Below are 24,584 nucleotides of genomic sequence, written 5' to 3' on the forward strand. Positions count from 1 at the left end.
TATGTGATGTTCTCACCTCCCCCTCGCTATAATGAATCAATTAATAATTATGAAATACTTTGCATAAAGGACACACACCAGTGTGTAGTACATGTTAACTTGTGTTAATTTGTTACCAACGTTAATCGCAAGCTTGTACCGTACTGAACCGTACAGCTAGTCATTGATCCTCCTCCCCCTGTCGACGCTACACAGGCATAGGTGTAGCTCATAGGTCGCCGAGGTAAAACGCTAGATTTTAATATTGATAATCTAAAACGAGTGTTTTCATTGGCTGATTTCTGATTAGTAAGTTGCCCTTTGCTGCTTCTGTGAGGGAAGAGGGGTGTGCTTGGGCGAGCCATATATAACGATCTCTGCCCACGTGCTGGGAGGGAGACTGACACCACACCACTGAATCTGACATCTTGGGGAATCCACGTAACAGGTCCAGACGTCATGGCAACTCCATCCTATATATATAAGCGATTCTGACAGAACTGAGGACAAGTTTTGATACTTAAGAGAGTCGCATTCGTCAACGTCAACGACTCTTCAACCCCACCGGACCTTTTTATACACACCAATTTGAAAATAACATAGACAAAGATTTTTTTATTAATTTTTCAATTTGGTGTATTTAAAGTCTTTTGGTGAGGATCTGGTGCTTTCCTAACACTATGGTTAGTTTGGACTCGATAACTCTTTTGGGGCTTCTCATTGTTGCTGTTTTCGGAGTTGAAGCTTTTACAGAAAATTCTCTTTGGAGCCAATCGGTAAGCATTTGTTTGTATGTATTGTATCCTGTATTATTGTATCATTGTTGATACAGTAAGGTTTTGAGGATAACACACACTTCTGTATTAATTTTAGACACTATTCACTCTCATTTACCAGCATTTCACTCGATAAAAGTAATTATACTGCCAATGAATCTAAGATAAGTGTTGAACAATGTTGAAGGAGAATGTACTTTTCCTTCCTCTGATCCAAATATTGTGTCGGTTGTACCGGTAGTTGGCATTTGCTAACTTTATGCGCAGACATTGACTACTTTCGAAGCTCTAAAAATATTGAAAGAACAACAATTTGTGCGGTGCGTGCAGAACAGCTCGAGATAAAGGCGATGTAACACAATCGGTATTGATACAACAGTTCTTAATGGGGAAATTACGTCTTATATTGAGATAAAGGTCCGACTTCTGTTCGATTTTCCTAGTCCTTTAAGTGAAATGGAATTAATCCAACCTATCGTACAACCCCAAAAAAAATGTTTAGCTTCTGGTGAACCGTCTTTAATTCGGATTTAGTGTTATCAATACATAGTGATCGTAAATAAAACTTGACCATTATTACGTCATTTAAAAACCACATAATTATTATTTTGGTCTAGAATCTGAGGAGTACAATATTCTGTTCTGTGTACGGTCTCGCGTTACCTAGTCCATTAGAGGCTAAAGGTTAGCATGCGTAAGTGAAATCCCTATACGAATCTATGTTAAGTTACAATCTGTACAAACTATACGTCTTTTATGGTTTGCAGAAGTCAATGTTCCATGCTTAATTTCAGGTATGGTAACTTATCGTCATGGCAGAAAGGAGGAATGCTTATATCAGCATTGATAACATAATAGTAATAGTATAATTCGATTTTGAAAGGAAATTCACCGTTTGCTACAACATTTCAGTAGTCGTAGAATATAATAAGATCGGTAGGCTATGATCATTACTGATGTACACTTCCGAAAAAAATGAGTATAAAGGTCATTTTAAAAAAAAAAAATTTCAAACCACCGTATGCAAAATATAAACCATGAAAATTTGAAATTTTTCAAATGCAGTTTCTACTCGATATATGCTGATATTTGAATGGAAACCGCATTGTAATTACAACGGACAATGCCTATACCAAGACCACTTAGATGATCCCATTCTATTCCAACTGTTGTATCAAATGCAATGTTTTTCAAACGCAGATAGTTGATTACACTGTGCATATACATTATAGTCAAATGCGTCACTGCGGCTAAGTTTTCTAATGTTAGATATGGCAAGTATACCAACCGGCATGGCGACATGGTACAAGAACACATAATTGACATTAATTATACCTTTTACAGAGATGATTCTGGGCGCTATTATAATTTTGTAGAAACGTTTTATTATATAAAACGACGGACCGATGTTGACGTTTTATGATAGCATTACCACTTATTGGTAAATCTATCTTTTGGAATTAGTTTCCATATATGGCTCACATTTGATATCATGTCTATGACATATACGACTGTAATAAGATTGTTATACAGAAATGCATTCCATAGATGCCTCGTGCATTATATTGAAGTTTTCCGTAGTATACATGTCGCATTTTCAAACTATTGCGACATTTTATAATATTATAGATGAGAAATTGATCAGAAAATGTACGAACAGAATTATCGGATGCATGCTCGCTCCTAACTTGGACCTAAGTCTGGCCTTTCCGAATTAATAGGAATACAGGAAAAACAGCGTAATTACATTTATTGAAATTTTATATCATCTCCTGAGTGCCCAGTTTGTCAACGAACTAAATTCCTCAGACAAACCCTGACAAAACTGATTATCTGGTAGTCTATGATTACCGTGTGAAATCTTATATTCCGTCGATCGTGTTTGTCATCAGACGGAACTATAGAGTACTTTCTAACACGGAAGCCGGTAACGTTATCTATCTTCCGGAAGGAACAGCAAATAGAATAAAAAAAGTCTCCATTCGGTTTAGAACAATCAAATTCCCTTCACTCTATGTCTGGTCGCGTAGGTAGATTCATTATGTCGAACTTTCAAGACGCACAAACCAATTGTCAAATGCTGGATGTCATTTTCTAATGCATCGGTTATTAAATTTTGAAAAAAAAATCTTTATTCTATTTGATGTATGCTACTCATCTATATAAAAAACAACATTTGTATCCAGTCAAATTCCAAATTTCTGTACATATGTCATTTTTAAATAATTGTGTTCCTATGTGTTTTCAAGAAATGAATCCATCATCATAATCGTATAGTTGCGGCAATGAATGGCAAGAATGACGTACATCTGAAATAAATATCTATTACCGGTATCCATGACAATGATCAAATATCATTGTCACTTCTTCTTTTTTCAGTTTCTTGGTTGTTAATAATGAGTTTTATCATATACTGTATAGAGTGCGTCATGGACGAATATTGTATAGGTTGACAGCTTATAAACGTCTGGTTTAGATAACCTGTTCTTCTTACCGTCCTAAATGACCAGATAGTATCTTTTTTTGAGACATTTCTTTTTGAATAGTCCTGTAGATACAACTAGCTGTAAAGGAAATTTATTTCTATTATTCCACAACAGCATTATGTAAAATATCTGCAAATATTAAGAAAAAAAAAGGAAACTTGCTCTGCATTCTGCACTATAAAATTATAAGCATGTTCCTGCTTGTATTACGATCTAGGTCAAATTCATATGAATTTCCGTTCTCAAGATGATAACTGGGATAGTGATAACGGAACAATCAGTCATATCAGCGAACGTTGAACATTGTCTAACGTCATACTGTTTGGTAAGCATATGTTAACGTCCTATCAGCAACTGTGTGAGTATGGTGAGTGCGCGTGTGGAAGGCTGCGGTATGTTCTTGTTGTGTCTGCTTGTGATAGAGGAAGTGATGCGGACTTTATAGTGCTACCTCACTGAACCATACTGCCGAAGACACCCCACATGGGTCACGATCACATGATACTGACAGCCGATATGCTGAATGATAAGCGGGAGTAGCAACTACGAAATTCTGGTAGTCTCAGCCAGCATTTAAAAACCAAAGTCTATCTCAACTGACGTATAAAAATGAGGCAGTGTCAAAGGAATTATGAGGAAGAAGAGAAGAGGAATTATAAGATCCCAAATTTAGTCGCCTCTTACGATCACATGTGACAGCAGGTATAACCGAATACATCACGCATGACTAGTTGGTGCTTGTTGTTAGTTCATATGGATCTGCCAACCATCGAAAGGTGATGTCAATCAATTCAACATTGATTACGTCAACTAGAAATTCAAACCCATGACGTCAGTATCGCTATCATTTTAGTGTTCCTGAACCATGTGTGTGACTTCAGTATAGTTCACATCTATGTACTTATAAAGTCTTCAAACATTTAAGAAAAAGAAATTTCTACAAAAGACACGAGCTTTAGCGAGTGTGTTTTGTCTCTTTTAAAAAGGAACTGACGAGTGAGAAAATAATTCCATATCCAAAAATCACGAGTTGTGCGACCTGTTTCTACCACAATAATATCGGCTTGAATCAAGGGGGGACGTGACAAAGTCTTAATTCGCGTAAGAAAATTAGATGTTCAAGTGACGGCCGGAACACGGTGATGTGACGATATTTGATTATTGATTACGTTAACAACAATTACAGTTCGGGTCAAAGTTTGAATTCTTGACCAATTAAAATACCAGAAGATTATATTCCACTTGTGGAACATTTATAAAATGGCCTGAGAATGGAGTAACACAGCGTATTGTGGTAGAAACATCTTTACAAAGTGGATATGCCCCGTTGACGAAAAGTTCTAAGGTCTTCAAAATCCACGGTCCTATTAATTCTACCTCCGGGACATTCAATATCTATATGACTACAACCCTAACGTGTGCTACGAATTGTAGTACTCTGTAATACATTTAGACAAAGGATTAAATGCGTCACATGCCGAGTCAGCACTTAGACGTCATTAATCAGCATTTTTATAAAGTTTATTTACCCAATACAAGCGAGGTAGACCCGCATTCTTACCAAATACCGTAACTTGAACGATAGCAATACCGATGCATATTTAGCAAGTATTTCGTCTCCAGAATAGAATAATGATAGGTAGCGTTCCCATGGTTATCCATCAAGTCTAGCTCCTTTTGAAAATAGGAAATTTTAGTTTAAAGCCTTCATTTTTTTGTGTTTAATGAGATGTATGCTCTATTAGAGATCATACGAAAGAAAATGTTGACGACAGCCTCTAGACGGGGCCAGTGAACGCTTGCGAGTCTTTGCATGTGCTATGTAAACATATGGGCGTCACTGATTGACTTGGTTCGTTTAGAAGGCTTCAGTGTGTGTTCTATTGTGACAGTGGACTTTAACACCAATAGGGAATTCTAATTCTATCTTCTGTATTTATCGACTATTGTCAAACCTAGGACACGGTTTCTAATCACGTATTCTTGGATACAAATGATATTTGATCCTATGTTAAGAGAAACACCGACCCTACGTATACAATGACCTAGCCAGTGCCTATCCCCATGGTGATCGTTGTGTACTATAGCATCAGCGAAAAGAAGAAAGCAATTCTCACCAGATGGTCGTCAAGGGTTATAAAATTTAAATTTACTTCGCCTGCTTAGCACATATATACTTAATATTGCTGAAAATGTGTAACATTTTGATTACGAATATATACTTCAAAATGTATTATTTGTATGTTAAAATTATTATATTGTGTATTTGTCAAAGTGTGTGTTTATTATGGTCTCTTACCTCTTTTACTCTTTTATCAGAAATGATTAAATTTCACTGGATCTGAATTAGATAGTGAGGGAGCATACCGGCTGAAATTGGAAAAGAAAATAATTTGAAAACTAAATATACATCTAATTGCTCAAAGGTTTTAAAGTCTGTTAAGGGTAATTTAAGACATAAATGCCAAGCAGTTCGTGTCTATATAATCTTCAATGATTGACAGAAATAAACAAGGCATGGCGAAATCATTAGTAGACAAAACGATAAGACAGGGTATTATTACTATTTGGTGGGGTGTGTCGTTTTGGAGGAGGATGGGTGATCAGAAAAACCAATTTATTATTGATCAACTGTCTTTTTGACCGACTATGATGATGTCGTTATTACCAGTACACGACACATCATGGTATTGTGTAGGCATCATAAACGGGACTCTTGCATTTACTCAATAAATAACTCTGCTGGGGAAAAATTACATACTTGGATAAAAATGCCATTTTCCAGACTTGCTTTACCTTGTTACCAATATGATGTAGGAAACTGGAATATTCGTCAAATGTGGGTCATTCTCCTCACACTTAATCATAAGGCTGTTATCAGCGAAAATATTATCCTGAAACTCTGTCAGTGGCTAATATTTAGAATGACACATTATTTCAAACCTTTTTCAGCGAAATAATGGTATTTACATTTACAGTGATCCATTTTACTTAATTCCGTTTCAATTTGTTTATGTAATACAACCGGTGGTGCTGAAAACGTTGTTACTATTATGTGATCTGTCCCCAATTTCAGCACAAAACCACTTGTGCCAGGTCTGCATCATCCTCGCCATATACACCGTAGACAGGTCCCTGTCCCTATAATATTAAAATCATTGATAAGAGATTTATGGTTTTTTTTTTTGGTCTCTAGGATATGTCTGATCCTAACTTTCAAACTAGAGGTAGACATTCTAGTTTTAGAATTTAGCGGAAATATCTTAACAAAAAACTTCAGGACTAGTGGCCAGTCTATATATACCGCATCATTGTCATTTCTGTTTACAATGAAACATTATTCTTCTCTGCAAATGTGCCGAATGAGGTTACTTAGGACCTTCCGTTTCAGATTTTATTTGCCTATTTAAAGTTTATTGGTCTCCTCTGATAATCACTTTAGGCTCTTTGCATCACAGACGAGTCATAGGATGACTAAACAGCTGTATGATGTCCCTGACATCACTGACGAGTCATAGAATGAATAAACAGCTGTATGATGTCCCTAACATCACTGAAAAGTCATAGAATGACTATATAGCTGTATGATGTCCCGAACATCACTGACGAGTCATAGAATGACTAAACAGCTGTATGATGTCCCTAACATCACTGAAAAGTCATAGAATGACTAAACAGCTGTATAGTGTCCCTAACATCACTGAAAAGTCATAGAAGGAATAAACAGCTGTATGATGTCCCTAACATCACTGACGAGTCATAGAATGACTAAACAGCTGTATAGTGTCCCTAACATCACTGACGAGTCCTAGAAGGACTAAACAGCTGTATGATGTCTCTAACATCACTGGCGAGTCATAGAATGACTAAACAGCTGTATGATGTCCCGAACATCACTGACGAGTCATAGAATGACTAAACAGCTGTATGATGTCCCTAACATCACTGAAAAGTCATAGAATGACTAAACAGCTGTATGATGTCCCGAACATCACTGACGAGTCATAGAAGGAATAAACAGCTGTATGATGTCCCTAACATCACTGGCGAGTCATAGAATGACTAAACAGCTGTATGATGTCCCTAACATCACTGAAAAGTCATAGAATGACTAAACAGCTGTATGATGTCCCTAACATCACTGAAAAGTCATAGAATGACTAAACAGCTGTATAGTGTCCCTAACATCACTGACGAGTCATAGAAGGAATAAACAGCTGTATGATGTCCCTAACATCACTGACGAGTCATAGAATGACTAAACAGCTGTATGATGTCCCGAACATCACTGACGAGTCATAGAATGACTAAACAGCTGTATGATGTCCCTAACATCACTGAAAAGTCATAGAATGACTAAACAGCTGTATGATGTCCCGAACATCACTGACGAGTCATAGAAGGAATAAACAGCTGTATGATGTCCCTAACATCACTGGCGAGTCATAGAATGACTAAACAGCTGTATGATGTCCCTAACATCACTGAAAAGTCATCGAATGACTAAACAGCTGTATGATGTCCCTTACATCACTGACAAGTCATCGAATGACTAAACAGCTGTATGATGTCCCTAACATTACTGACGAGTCATAGAAGGAATAAACAGCTGTATGATGTCCCTTACATCACTGACGAGTTCTAAAAGGACCAAAATGCTGTATGACGAAGATTAAGTAATTTTGGTTCTACTATATCTAATCCGGAATTTGTTTTGAAAAGTGCTGAAATCTTCTGTGAGTTTTATAGATACCCTGTGCGTCTAGTTCTTCTCCCAGTTTCTACTTAGGAACTGGCAAATGGCTAATGGTGAACGTGATGTTATCATTGGCTACGTAATATAGTTATAAATACCCCCATGACCGTACCTGGGGTAACAGACTACCTATGTTAAGTTGAGTGCATGGTTATAATGGCTCTACAGGGGGAAATTGCCATAGGTAGCATAGCAATATAATTCCCATAAAAAGTAACAGAAAGAGACTTTCAAGAGACCGCATTGGAAATAAAATCAAATTGTGACAATGTATTACACCTAAATCGCTCGTCTGTTTAATTAAATTGTTTATCGCGTCCATATATGCAGCATAGATATGTGAATTCAAGTATTGGTCACGGTTTAATGTGTCTTACAATGAACTATTATCGCAGTGATAAAGCTTACACTACAAGCTAAATAGGCTCAATTTTTCGTGAATCGTTTAAACGTTGTTATTCTTATGTGTGTTTCATATATTTGGATAAAACTAACAGTAGAGAAATTATTTGAAATCAAAACCGTTCTAATTCAAACTCGAATGAAAAATATCAACCAATGCAATAGATACACACAGACCAAGTCAAAAGTACAAGAAGAAAGCAGCATATGTTCTCTAGTAGGGTCGGGTGTTCTAACGTACATTAACGACAATCGCCAGGTAAATCTATATCAAAACATGTTCTTAAAATGAAAAGGAGCAATTTGAGAGCGGAAACACGAGGCATCCAACCCAGCATAAAGTAAATGCAGATACATGAAGCAACATAGTACAGTGCAGTCGTTGGATGCTACAATCAAATAATGGAAAGTTAACAATATGGAAATGGAAATAATTAGTTATCATGATTAGTAAATCATACATATACCTGAACATGAGGAAGGGTTACATGTATATTACCAGCACCTAATCTGATACAGTAAACAGAGAAATATTCAAAAATAATTCATTCGTTCTAATGGTGCAATCTCCACCCTTTTACAAACCTTCTGCAATAGGTTAATAACAATATGTTTACATCACTGTTTTCTTTTTCTGGAAAGAAATATCATTGCATGAGAGCAAATCCGTTTTTCCACCACATGCTCAATAAAATAAACCTCACGTTAAAATATATCGTGATATGTTCTACAGTATCTAAATCATAAAGCGCTGTGAAGTGGGGAACAATTTCCTTCCTAAAACAAAAGAAAGAAACTGACATAAAATACATTTATGAGTCAGTAGATAAGCATAGCCTCTAATAGACCTGTCATATTGCTTTCTATACAACGTGTAGTGTCAACGTGTGAGAGGTTATAGTCTATCCTCTGTCGCCAAGTCTCGCTTGATTTATTAAGGGTATTTTTTTTCTTGAATCATAGATAGTTATAATATCAAATAATTGTAGAAAGCATTGATATTAAAACATAATATGAATAATATAAATTTTTGACCAGATTGTCTTTATATTTTCATTTTCACAGTCAATATTAATTGATACATATATAGACAATGCCAACATTAACACCTTGTGTGTAGCCATTTCGTTATCTTGTAAAATTCATTGGTAACATAAAACATGTTTTACTTCTTTCTCTTTTCGGTATTAAAACAATGCTAGGCATGACCATATTAACTTTGCGCTCTTAGAAGTATGGAAATCCCGAGGAATCGATAACAGTATAAAAGAATATATCTGGCATTGTCCATAAAAACCTAGTATAAAATATTGGGAAACAGTGTTGTTCTTTGAGCTCCATCGTAAAAGGAAATGTGTACCATTTCGCGACCATTTTGGCATATATGTTAAAAAACCCAATACACTATCGATTGGAAACTAAAGTTAAGGAACGAGTTGAAGCTTCGTCTGTGAATAAATCAGCTAGGTTTCGTAATGTATCGACTTCAGGTAACAACATGTTGTCGCGTTGTGATTTTTAAGTCGCTCGGGCTTTGTGGTGCTAATTCGTAGCTAAGTAAATCATGTTGTGAGCACTAATGTGCCAAATGAACTCAAATGGTTTCATTTGAATTTATTTGTGAGGTAGATTACATCGACTATCGGGGAGAATTACCCACAAAGCAGTATAAACTATGGCAATCGACACTTTAACACCACGAGCCCAGCGTATAGATCCCATCAAGTCATATGTACGTGTTAGAGGACGTTCCATTCAAGTGTGAAAGGTGGATACTATAGTCAGAATCAATCTAGGTGTGTCTTCTGGTCGCCAGTGTGACGGATGTACCTGACAAACGCTAACCTCTCCTCAAACATTCCTTTGCAAGTATGTTAATCAGTTGATTTTAGCCGTAATGCTAAATTATTTGTAGCTAACAAAGACACACCTGGTATGGACAGTAAACATTATCTGGAAATACTTCGGTCTTTAGACAAAGTTAACAATTATTACCAAAAACATAAATTTTATAAAAAATATATGTATTTTTTTAAGTATCTTCTTTTTATTAAAAACCATAAAAATGTATATATTTTCTACAATAAAGATGTAAAATAGAAATTTGGCCAGTTTTACTTCCGGATTCCATACAATTAGCCCCTAACTTCGATGACGCGTAATGGTAGCAAAATAGCTTTAGATTACATTTTATATGCATGATTCCTAATATATAGGATCTATTACTAGCTTCTAATGTAAAAGAAGGAATTCATGTTTGGCTTTTGTACCATCCTCTCTTTTAAAATTAACAACCCTGTCACGAAACATAGGCTATTTAAAATTAACAACCCTGTCACGAAACATAGGCTATTTAAAATTAACAACCCTGTCACGAACATAGGCTATTTAAAATTAACAACCCTGTCACGAAACATAGGCTATTTAAAATTAACAACCCTGTCACGAAACATAGGCTATTTAAGATTAACAACCCTGTCACGAAACATAGGCTTTTAAAATTAACAACCCTGTCACGAAACATAGGCTATTTAAAATTAACAACCCTGTCACGAAACATAGGCTATTTAAAATTAACAACCCTGTCACGAAACATAGGCTATTTAAAATTAACAACCCTGTCACGAAACATAGGCTATTTAAAATTAACAACCCTGTCACGAAACATAGGCTATTTAAAAAAAAATTATTAACAACCCTGTCACGAAACATAGGCTATTTAAAATTAACAACCCTGTCACGAAACATAGGCTATTTAAAATTAACAACCCTGTCACGAAACATAGGCTATTTAAAATTAACAACCCTGTCACGAAACATAGGCTATTTAAAATTAACAACCCTGTCACGAAACATAGGCTATTTAAAATTAACAACCCTGTCACGAAACATAGGCTATTTAAAATTCTAATTGCCTAAGATATAGTTAACCACCACAATAAGTAACTTTCACGAAGAGTAATTTTCAAGAGAAAGGCATATAATGACATTAAACTATATTCATTGTTTCCATGGAAACAGCATGCGTTAATGCATATTTGAAAAAAGTAGCTGAAATATCACCGAATACCAACAAACCTTCATAGTAAAATTACTTTTATTACGGGTGTTCTCGAATCGTATAGGAAAATATACCGTTTTCGAGCGCAAGGGGTACTAACAGTTTCAAAACTCCGAAAATGTTGATTCTTCGAAGCGTGCTTTTGATATATTGACGGCATGCTCCGAAAGTGTGGTGTTTGGTAGAGCGCTCCAAGTAATTTGGGGCGCGCTTTTAATGTTTTGAAACTGTCCGTACGTCATACGAGCGAGACATTTGTACTACCAACAAGGACAAGACATTTGCTACATGTACATTATATACATACACGTATTTGCAATATCACTATGTCTTAATGTCATTATGAGAAATATCCACATTAAGAAAAGGTGCATTATTTGAGCAGACTGTTGATCCCTACAATAGCCTTTTTACATAGGGATATGTCATATAGACTGTAACAGCGTCGCGGTCCCTTTGCTATCGGATATACGAGATTGCTGTTTAAGTGGTTTCCCGTGAAATTAATTTGTATGCTTTATATTTTTTTATGAGTTCAGGTAAGATATCAAAGTTCGCTGTATTTGGACTCGAATATTAGCAGGGCTTGAGTGAGTTAGTAATATACATTTGGGCTTTAATTCGAATGAATAAATAAATGAACATCTGTTTTATTCCTTAAAGTATAATTTCTAAACAGTAACAGATATTTCTATTTGATTTAGATATCTGTAATACTTTTTCTATTCATTTTTGAGATAAATGTTTATTTCTCTTACCATATAGAGTATTTTCAAATGCGCGTCAACGGAGGTGTCGTTTCGCTGACTTCTTCCACAAAGACATTGTGATATCGAAATCACGCCGATCACTGCCCGAGCTTGCTTGCTGCTGGTGATAAATACTGACCGTACGCTGCGATTACATGTAATGTCTTCTGATAAAGTTCATTAGACAGCAAACAGAACGATCGCACGCGGAAACAATCTATACTCACAGTTAACACAACTGGTTATCGCAGCCACGTGAGTGGCACGGTAGACGCCGTAATGATGAACGACAGTTAATGATCCATTGTGGGTAAAATCAAACTAGGAATTATCTTCGCCAATTTTGTTATACAATGTACAGTACTTGTATATATTAGATAATAGTCGAATACATCTGTTGGATACCGAATGAAATATTACAAGTATGACAAATACAAAGTGTGGATTTAGTAATGAGCACATCTGGTATATCTCGCACGCCAAATAATCGAAAGAGGCGAACTTTGGGGGGGAAAGTCTATCCATATTTTAAAATATTTCGGATTTACATCCTTGTCTATTCTATTCTTTGCTTTTCTTTCACTGATATTTACACCAATTGTGACTCGAAACATTAACGACGTGTTAGCCTTAATTTAGAAGAATGTAAAATGGATAATGATGCACGGTATTTGGTTAAACCGGTTGTTCAGATAATTATTTCTTATATGACATATTTTTTGTTTGTTGCTGTAAACTTACTAATAATGTTGGTTAGTTATGTATCTTGGTAATCTCTTTGTGTTGATGAATTAGGAAAAGAGTTGATTATTAATCAATGCATTGGTTGGTATATCAGGATTAGATGGTGTATTAACATCTTGTTATTGACAGAGACAGATTGTCTAAAACAAAGTGACAGCTTTCTTTATTGTCGTAATTACTTCTCTAGTTGTACCCATCCATATAAGTTTATTCTAGGGGATATTTGTATATCCTTTATGTATGTAGTTATATTAAGTCAAAACGTTGAATACTTCATATTCTCAAACACAATGGCCAATGTCATATTACATTGTGTACATCTTACTTCTTCCATATCACAATGTTTTGAAATGTCATGGTCATAAATGTATTTAAGGTTGCCCAATTGTAGTCATACGAACTACAAAACAGGGCTAACCAAGTAATGCATGTTTCAAGAAAATTAACCATTTCCGTTACGTGTAATTTGTGTAGTTCAATTTGATGTCTTTGCGTTTTTGGAAATGATTATTGTTCATATAACCCGATTTCATAGTAACGAAATGAATAGCGTTATGTGTTCCATTGCAGGAAGATGTGCCAGACACATATAGACACATGTATGACTCCGAAGACAGTATTCCAAAATACAGAGACAATTCACGTGTAACACAACTGGTGGAATCACCTGAAGAGGCCTTCCGAATGATAGAAGCAATGAAGCCACGGACACGACGAAGGATGTCACCATTTTCTGCAATGCGGGGGAAAAAGAGCACAAATGGAGAACTTCAGGAAGAACTTCAGGAAAGGCATAACACGAATAAAGGCATTCGGGGAAAGAGGACGATACACGATGAAAGTGACAATGGTTTTTATGACCTTCAAAAGAGAGCAGCTTATTTCAAGGCGATGATGTCATCGCAGCGTGGGAAAAGAATGGTGCCTCCTCATCCTAGCCCTGTCTCGGAATTCGAATACCAGCTACTGCTGCAGAAGGTGCTAGAGGCTGCGATGGCTTTGTCAGGAAACAGAGATGATGGTAAGTCGATGTTCAACACGTACAACTTCATCAGAAATTAAGTGAATCTAAAATTACATTGAATATCGTTCATCATTACCAGAAATGATAAAATTGTCGGACTATATGCAGATCCGTCTTGTTCTTGTTAAACATAACGCACTACACTTAATATCAGTGTTTAACTAATACGTCAAATCTGAATACAAAAACGGGAAGTTAGCAAAAAATTAGAAACAGAAATGTCTTGTCTGAAAATTACAAAAAAAACAGTCTGTTCATTACTGGATTCACGTCCAATGGATATACCTATGATACACAATATAAGCAGGTAAATCTGAATGAAATACGGACAGTTAACGTTTTCTGATATCCCGGTATAAACACTGACATCTGAGTACGAATAACACTGCCCGTATATCTTGGTAACGTATCCTTCATATTAGCTTTATATAGTGATGGACCGAAGAATGCTTTACAAACATGACAAGTAGTAACTTGAGTTTTGACGAATCCCAAAACCATATGTTAGTCTGCCATCTATGAGTGAACCAATTTTTATCTTAACGAAAGCACACCGCTAACAATGTAACCTTACTCTGAATGTCACACTGCAAGTGACAAGCAAAAAACACTTCCGGTTCGGCACTTCCGGTGTTAAGGCAATAACGTTAAGTGCCTCCAATACTAAATCCATTCTATTCGATAGGTTAATCTCCTCTTTTATTACTCCGCTCTCTCCTTTATGGTGACGCGAGGACGTTATTCTGTTTTCTGAGAGAGGCCTTTTATTACCGAGTATGTATGGATTCGTCGGTTAGCTGACCTATCCAATGGAGGCTGCTACCTTTCTTCTGAAGTTAATAACTATTTTAAACTGCGCTTGCCGTCTTCATTTTATTTCTAAAAATCACAAATTACTCAAATTGTGTTTGAATATATTGAGTTAGCTTTCTTCCCCAAACTATTTTGGTTTCACCCAATCCCTACCGTTTATTTGTGCACGACTGTTGTTGGTCGTGATAGATAGGAGAGGTTTTCTGGTTTTGCTGAATACGTTATCAGTGTAGCCTATCAACATAGCATGACGTTAAATCGTCCGATCTGTCTAAATGACTCAAATAATGACAGTCAATGGACTCGGAGGAATAGTAAAGATTGACGTATCATCGTATCCTAGCACATCAAAGACGATTAAGTTATGTTCCAAGGACGCGTCTTTATGACATTGATCCAGGTCATCTCATCTTTATCCCATTATTTACATAGTGTATGTCACTCAAACGCTTGATGTCCTTCAAATATAAATATATGTTGTTGTGTTGAGTTCCAAACTTGAACAACTTTGCTATTGTAAAGAAAATGACTAACCCACTTGACTGTTTTACTCCAAACATTTCTTGATAGGTTGTATGCTACCTTGCACATTACACATGCCAATTTACGTACATGTAGTGCCTTTTAAAATTTACAGGTTTGTCAATACGAAAATGTTTCGGGATTAATACAAGCGTCGTAGATCATATTAGTATAGGTTATTGTTTTTGTACACTTCACATTGCGTTTTTAACATACGTTACATTGTATGTAACAAAAATAGTGGTTGCTTTATTTGACACAAAGAATGCTCTATATGCTACGTCTGAAGGTCCGGAAACGCATGCTCCCTATTCAATTTGCATTGCATATATAAGGTTCGTTGTACCATAAATACATTATTTTAATTTAAATGAAATGAAAACGATGAATATTTAATCAAATAGTATACAATGTTCTTATTTCCTCTACATTTGAATAGAATCAATTGAATATTTAATACAAATACATTTTTGGGAATACGTAAAACAGGAGATTAATACAATGGTTAACCATAACCATTCCTGTGGAGGCATGACTCTTAATAGAGATCCCAACAATGGCATAGAACGCTCGTTACATACGGTATATTCAAAAGAACTAAGAAAATTCAAATTAAGTATATGTAAATTGTGTATGGCAATGATTATGAAATTTATAATAGTGAAGTGTTGAGAGTTCCCTATAATTAAAATATGACGTGGTTTATCTGTTACAAATTTTATTATTTATGAGTACCTTTATTAGAGTTTAATAACTTTCTAATGTTTTTGCTTTCGATAGGAAATAACTAGTCCTGTATGAAAAGAAATATCGTGTGTTTACACCTGCAGTATCTTTCATTACTGCGTCAAATGTTGTGATTTGATTGACGTTCAATCAATGCTGGGTGTACTAAGTTCTCTCAGATTCAATATAAATTACTACAACAACATTACAACATTGTCGCCTTCGTTTCAATTTATTATAGCTATCAATAACTAATTTCCTAATCAAATTGATTTATTATTTTATCAATTATTGTTTTAATTAACAAATCATTTGACTGATTAATAAACAATAAACATTGTCACCTTTTTAACATAGAAGCTATCTGCTCAAGGACGATTATTTACCAAACTATCTCCATAATGACGTGTATCATATAAAAGTCACAAACTGCAAGCGTTTGCATGAATAACGTGTTTTATCTGTTTCATTTGACGCTTGAGTGTCGATAGCAAGTGTTGCTCTCATAAAACATCCTAGTGATGTCAACACGAATAGCGGACATGATCTCATTTTGACAATCGTTAACGAAAGCATACGAATGACTTCAGACATGAACTCTTAGTCATTAAGAGGGGATAATTGAATTCTATCAATCTAATCTAAATCGATACAGATTCATTTAGCCAAAAATCAACATGATGGTAGACACATCGATAATGCAGAAGGAAATTGACTTCCATAGTTCATGACATTCTCATTCGTAGACAGCGATCGTATCCACTGTTGTCGACACTTACCCACAGATGTTTTAATTGAAAAAACTATTGACACTGTGACTGCGGTAATTACTTGGTGTTAATTACTCGGGTATTGATTGCACCGGGGCTCCAGAAGGGAAATACTCATCCATTAAATGATTAAATACGTGAATGCAATACTACATTTAAAAGAAATTTGCACATTGCAATGTATTATGATGGTGGTCAAAAAAATGAAATTTTCATTGTTCGAAGTGGCATTAATCATTATTCAGTGCATTTCTTCCAACTGTAGTGCTTGGTCAAATCAGTTTAGCAATAGTGTTTTAGACAGACACACATGTTTGTCATTAAAAAGTGATTGTCTATGTAAGTGGAATACTTCAGTGAACACCCAACTCTACTCAAATCGCCCCTGTTTTTATCATTAGGAGATGATCTGATCATGTAGCGAAGTTTAAGAGCATGTTGTTCCCCAAAATTGAAACATCTATAGTAGAGAAATGGACCTTGTATACGCTGGATCTCCAATAGGGGACGACATTCTGTCCATTTAATGTCATCGCCATAAGCAACTATAGCGTCCAGGACTTTATATATTATCGTTTCCTGACTATGCTAGTTTATTGTAAACTGTTAGAGGCTGTTAAACATTTGTCCTGTGCGTGTGTTGCTTCTTTTGTGAACATCTATATTTTTGTAAGTATAATAGTTTGAGAATATCAAACCAGTTTTATTGTTGCTCTCCTCCGTAAGGTTTAAATCATGTAAGTTTATAAATTTTGAATTTGTATATTCGGTAAACGAGAAAGATGTTTCATACTACGGAAGTGTAAATATAAGTGTTTCGTAAAAGAGAATCAAGCAGTATTCAATAAATACTTATGATGAAGGGATATTCACCATCCCAATTACTTCGGTTATGACACTTTCGACGGAGTTTGAGTTGTAGTCGATGAGCCATCCAAGAACTTAATGAACTTAATTTTGTAATTAATTTGATATCGAAAATTTTATTGCCAGCGGATTATTTCAATTGTTTGCCATTCCCATATGTTTACAATTATCTGTTTTTAATTTCATGACCCAATGGTTTGTCCACTCAACAGTTTGTTGATGTTTTCTTGGAAACCATTCATACCTTCGATTGATTTTTCCCTCCTGTAACTTTGCATCGTCAGCAAATAATGTGATGTTTCAGTTTATTATTTTTTGACACACATGTGTGCCGAGTGAGCGGAGAACACAAGGAATGAAACGTTTTCTGTTCATAGCCTTTCATGACATTATTATCCTTATTACTAAGTGAGTCCATAATCAATTTTAGTGAGATACCTTTGATATTACTATTCATTCCATAACTTAAATCATGGACGATAGTACACTTTGACAAATGTGTCATGTTATACAGTAATAGTGTATTGTGATTGTAGGAATCTTCAATCTTAATTCCTCCGTTAGATCTCTTGTCTCCATACTATATAAACACTTTCCATGAGTACACTGGCGTAATGATATCAATACCTTGTTTTTTTAGAATACCACAACGAGTTTCACAGGACTCAGCATTTCTCTTTCATATCAACTTTGCGTGATCTTCTTCATGTCTCCCAAGTCACTCTAATGTCGCCATTAGGTCAAATGTGTGAGCACTACTTAGTCAACTTTAACATGGTTATCGTTCTACAAGCTAGACATCTCTATTCATTAGCGAAGATTAATGGCTATTATATAGTCCGTGTTCAGTTATAGTTTGTTCAATGTTCAACGTTTATTTAACTTTAGCTGTATGGCTCATAAGCATATATAATCAAGATTACATCAGACAATTTACAATCCCTAATATGTAATACAAATTAACGGAAAATTACATATACAGTAGATCTATTAAAATATATCATATTTACAATAACTAGTACATTAAAGTTACAGATGTTACGACATTTCTGAGCGCAATACCGAATGAATGAGTGTAGTGTACACTAGAGTAGTCAGGGGATAGACGGCTAAAATATCGGTAAACCTGGAAACTGATATGATTGACAACAAAATGAGCTAAAGCTGAGATCTAGAAAGTGATGTGATCGACAATTTTAAGTACTTTCCTAAATTACAAAGCTCTTTGCTGTTACGTACATGTACATGAGCGTTTTCAGTTATACACTTTAATGAACTTCTTTCCATTATCTTTGTAGAATGAGCATATTAAAACAAAATGAAACTCATCCTCTACCTGGTTTTGGTCACAATAACGACAACTTCTATTCGCCCTCTGATTATTACGAAACCTACTTTCTTCTACATAGAGCTGGTCAGAAGACAGTCGCAATTTCGAAATAAATTAAAGATATATACCATATATACCTGGAATAGACTTTGTTAAGTAAAATCGTAACGTATAGCTATCATTAGGAATTTATAAAAAAAAAAAAAAAAAAAAAAAAACCATTTGACGACATTTCAACAAATTCATTTCCAGGTTGAATAAAATTATCGATCAGACGCAAAAACACCCTTTCATCATCAACGTAATTAGTAAACAATAGCTCATCATAGCCAGAAGACAGTGATATGTTTCTAACTTGTGAAAATTAGGTCTAATATATAGTCCGAATTCTGTATAAACAGGATGTAATGGTGATGGACAAAACCGTTTTACACCTTTTAAGGAATTTGAATATGGATCTGTCTGTAAGATGTAATCGATAAGTTTGTTGTTTAAACCTGCCATGTTGCTATATAGCAGAAGCTTTCTATCTCAATTAATGTGATTAAAATTTTCCAGGAATATCCTCTACCATTATGGTTTCTCTACAAACTACATATTAAGTGTTGTTGTCGTGGTAACATGTGAACGAGAGTCGTTTTTACCCTAACGTCATTATTATTCTGGTTATATTGTATATGACAATTTATGTTGATCCTTAGTCTGGTTAAAACGTATATGACAATTTATGTTAATCCCTAGTCTGGTTATAACGTATATGATAGGTTATGTTAATCCCTAGTCTGGTTATAACGTATATGACAATTTATGTTAATCCCTAGTCTGGTTATAACGTATATGACAATTTATGTTAATCCCTAGTCTGGTTATAACGTATATAAAAATCTCTGTTAATCCGGACCTCAGTACACAAGCTAGAGACCTGTATTTGATTATACAATGTGTAGTTAGATACTTTGTCAGGAAACATACTTTAATTACATTTTGTTAGTTCTGCTTTCGTCATCCCCTTTACTTTTGTTCCTATTCTCCAATAAGTGGTTTGTCGAATTGGCTTTCTGTTTCTTCTTTCTGAAAGGACTTTCATGCCAGTTGCTCTTTTCAATACATGACTGGTGTCTAACCGAAGCACCCTTCGGCAGAGTTTGTACGCCTCGAATCTGTATTAAATCTAAAGGAAGTTTTACTGGAGGATTTTACATTTACCAATAAAGTTATTCGAGGTCAACTATACCAATGGCGTGACTAAGTTGCTCTAAGTAATCGCTCTTGCGCCTTTTTAACATAAATTGTCTGAAACATAACAACATGATTATGTTTTCCTTGGATTTAATGTCAATATATGTCCGAGCTATTATGATATAATCTATATCAGCTATTCTAACAACACTGAGTTGGTACAGTATAAGTGCATGATTGAGTTAGCTGTATCATACTTTATCGCGAGTATTTTTTATCACCATTACTTTCGCGAGGATTCAAAGCCCCAAATAAGCGCTTTATTGTTATCACCAGCCCCGATAAGATAACTGATAAGGGTGAATTAGTAGACAAATGACGAGGAAATACGTGTTACCCGGAAATAATTTAGTGTTCTGGGAACTATACCTTTCTCTCTTGTCACGCATATACCAGGATGCATTCGAGTTTTGATTTTTACAAGTAATCTTATACATTCAACTTTTAGTTTATTGAGGTTCATACTCCCCCTGGGCTCACAATCGGCACAATTGATCTTGATACATAACATAGCAAAAGGGTTTTTTCAGTGGCAAGCTACTGTGTCTCAGAGACGCTTGTCTAACATTTATTTGTAAATCAAACGTGTCTCGGTGACGCATGTCTAACACTTTCTGCGGTTTAGACGTGTCTCGGGGACGCTTGTCTGACAATTTCTGAAAATTAGATGGTCTCGGGGACGCTTCTGACAGGTCTCGAGGACGCTTGTCTATCATTTTTTGCCGATTAGACGGGTCTTGGAGACGCTTGTCTAACAATTTCTGTAGATTAGACTGTTAGTGTAATATTAAGGTTTTAGTACTAAAGGTGTGTTTCATGGTTTTAGTACATGTATACTTACATTGTTTTCATTTCTCCGTTCTTTCACCATTACCACATTGATTTAAGGTACGTTTCCAAATATGCTTTCCTGTCTATGAACTGTTGGCGATGCGTGTAACACAGCGTACATGGCTGTCGTCGATACGTCAAAAGAGTGTCCATTGTCTGTCACATACCGCTACAAAGGCATACCACACAAAGCGAGGACGAGCCAAGACGCTCCTTGTGGTTATTTGACGGTCATTAACTACTCTATTTACATAGCGCAGCAAGTCAGTAAGCTTCTGAACAAAGCCGAAATGTCCTGTCGGCAAATAATACGACGTTAAGAATTATGGGAAGGTTAGATCTAACGGACATACCGGAAGTGTGTGTGCTGGTAGATCGGCCGATTACAACGATCATTCATTCATACACTGTGAAATTACCATTTATGTACCACATGGCTCCGAGGCTAACTGACAAACAGCAACGTTCTTTGTACGTATATGGAACCTCTGATAATTAATATGAATAGTCGTACAGACGTAGTGATTGGCGTATTTAACATTTAATCCTTCAAATCTGATCAAAGAAACATCATTAAAAGAGATAATAATCAATAGAAAGTTTATCATTGATTTATTTAATCAAAACTAGCAAAGCGACATGCTACTACACGACGCCATATAAAGGTTTTCCTATAGCTACTACACGACGCCATATAAAGGTTTTTTCTGTAGCTACTACACGACGCCATATCAAGATTTTCCTGTAGCTACTAACACGACGCCATATAAAGGTTTTCCTGTAACTACTACACGACGTCATATAAAGGTTTTCCCTGTAACTACTACACGACGTCATATAAAGATTTTCCTGTAACTACTACACGACGTCATATAAAGGTTTCCCTGTAACTACTACACGACGTCATATAAAGATTTTCCTGTAGCTACTACACGACGCCATATAGAAGTTTTCTCGTATCTACTACACGACGCCATATAAAGGTTTTCCCGTAGCTACTACACGACGCCATATTAAGGTTTTCCTGTAGCTACTTCACGACGTCATATCAAGGTTTTCCTGTAGCTACTACACGACGCCATATCAAGATTTTCCTGTAGCTACAACATGACGCCATATAAAGGTTTCCCTGTAACTACTACACGACGTCATATAAAGGTTTCCCTGTAACTACTACACGACGCCATATAGAAGTTTTCCCGTAGCTACTACACGACGCCATATAAAGGTTTTCCTGTATCTACTACACGACGACATATTAAGGTTTTCCTGTAGGGAGAGTGCTGGTTACTTTTATCTGTGATATCACTATTTCGATTTAAATATATCTTTGCCATTAATGTTACAATAATATTAGACACAAGTTATCACAAGTTAGTAAAGTCTTTTGCTGATATCACTATGCTAACATACTGCTGCTTCTACTAAAGTCCAGAAAATGATTTCAATCGAATTCTATCAATTCAATAGTTTAAGAAAAAATATAAATGCGGATGATTGATTTTATTCTGACAATGTCCGATCTTTTTGCATTTGGGCCAAACACACATGCGGTAGATGAACACACGTTCTGAACCGAATCATCACAGCATCTCAGTATATGGTCGACGAATCGAATCCAATTCCTCGATAAGATGGACATACAAATAATAGTCAACCTGTTCCGATTTTATTCTTGAATTTTGAATTACAATGTATATTGCAAACATTTAGTTTCGGCATCTTTATCCTATCATTCTACATGCAGCCAAGTTTTTGGGCATTAAGCGCTTCCATCGTTTTATGAATGAGTAGCCTTTCTATCGTACATCACTCATCAACAGCCATGTGATATTCTCACCTCACAGATGATAGACAACCAATGGGTCTTAATCTAGTAATTATTTTGATTAAGAAATACATTTTGTACATATCTCTGCAAAGACAATACAAACAAATTGGGAAACTTGTAAAACCTTTATTAAGAATCATAGAAGTTTATATCTATATTCGGTCTACAATCTTCCAACCAGTATGGCTCAAAAGACCCGGCAAAAGTGGGAAAGTGTCCGATCTTATCTAAATCCTTATCTAAATCTAACAATTTCAATAATATGAGTCATGGAGTTTACTGATGAAACTATATTTAACATGATGTAAATAAATAAAAAAAGATATTCTCACCGGTAAATTATTATAATATCTGCGGATCACCCCGCAACAAAGCCAGGAATATGATACATATTAATATAATTATCAATTACGTTTTTGGTTTTTTAGCGTTTAGGGGAAGGATTAATGTCAAAGCGTATAATCTCAGGTTTCAATATCATAATGATAATTTTAGCTTGACTAATCTATCTTACCAAGCTTGTATATTTCCTATATCATTGATGAATTATTTTTCACGGCATGTAAATTAACCTCGACAAATGAGCAGCAGCAACAGATGGTGGTATTCCCTTGGAACCTACCACAATTATTATCATAAATTAAACTATGTGACATTCATATGAGCCGACAGAATCATTAAAGCTATCATATATTCTTGCTTTGTGAATCAAGATTACGCTCCTGAAAAGTGCGACCAGATTTCATATTTCATCATTGGTATACTTTTTTAAGAATCACATGCGTTATAAGCTATAATGTTCAGCTTTATTCTTAAAGGTTTAAATTTAATGATGTTCAATTGTCAGATTATGTTTAATCTTATACGAGATGATAGCTAAAATAAGTGTCAAGCTTTGTTATCTTTTAAACATAATATATGTATCATCTACATAATCATATCAGTATAAAGACTATGATTTTCAACTGGTCCATAAATGAAATTGGTTGATATTTTAATGTACCCTTCAGCTAACATTTTGTCACATTTTGATTGATGAAGAAGAAAGTGTCATCGGTCTTAGTAAAAGAAAATGTGTTATTTGAAGTTTGGGTATAAAATCAGTGTGTCATTGTGACCTTCGTAGATAGCACCTACAACAAATAATCTTTCACCGGCATGCCTAGTCGATGAAGTCATTAGTCAAAGTCGTCCCAAGTGCATTTATTAATACAGTAATTCAGATATGGGTAATCTGTTTACCCGTTTGGATTTTAAGATGACTTCATTAAGACGCATCAGCTGGTGTCTGTGGTAGGCAAACCTGGCATTTATTGCAGACTTTATGTCAGGCATCTGTACCATCTAACGTATTTTTTTTTCTTTAAATCGTAATTCGTTCTTGATATCCGTCACATTAATGTGAAGGGTATCAGTTTTATCAAACCTATAATATATCGTTGTTGTAAAATGTATTCCGTATCTGTGTGTAACATATGATACCTGATATAGTTTTAAGTTTAAACATATTTTATTGACATAAAATGACAAAGGGATTAGTCAGCAAGTTTTACCAACTTATAAACGACTTCTCCCATAATAATAACAAAATTATTAACAATAACATAGTCACATGATGGCATATACAAATATTAAAAAATGTGATAAAGAAACGAAAATATAATATTTGACATATCAG

General features: G+C 35.2%; 1 protein-coding gene across 1 annotated transcript in view; it reads left to right on the forward strand.

Moving 5' to 3' along the window:
• The first annotated feature begins 318 nt into the window (after positions 1-318).
• Positions 319-24,584, forward strand: part of LOC117315638 — a 31,721-nt gene continuing 7,455 nt past the window's right edge. The window contains exons 1-2 of the mRNA XM_033869924.1: positions 319-755; positions 13,524-13,974. Of these exons, the coding sequence (XP_033725815.1) occupies positions 660-755; positions 13,524-13,974 (547 nt within the window). The 5' untranslated portion in view covers positions 319-659. The remainder of the gene's footprint in view (positions 756-13,523; positions 13,975-24,584) is intronic.

This window comes from Pecten maximus, chromosome 2 (assembly GCF_902652985.1).
Source record: "Pecten maximus chromosome 2, xPecMax1.1, whole genome shotgun sequence".
NCBI classification, from domain to species: Eukaryota; Metazoa; Mollusca; class Bivalvia; order Pectinida; family Pectinidae; genus Pecten; species Pecten maximus.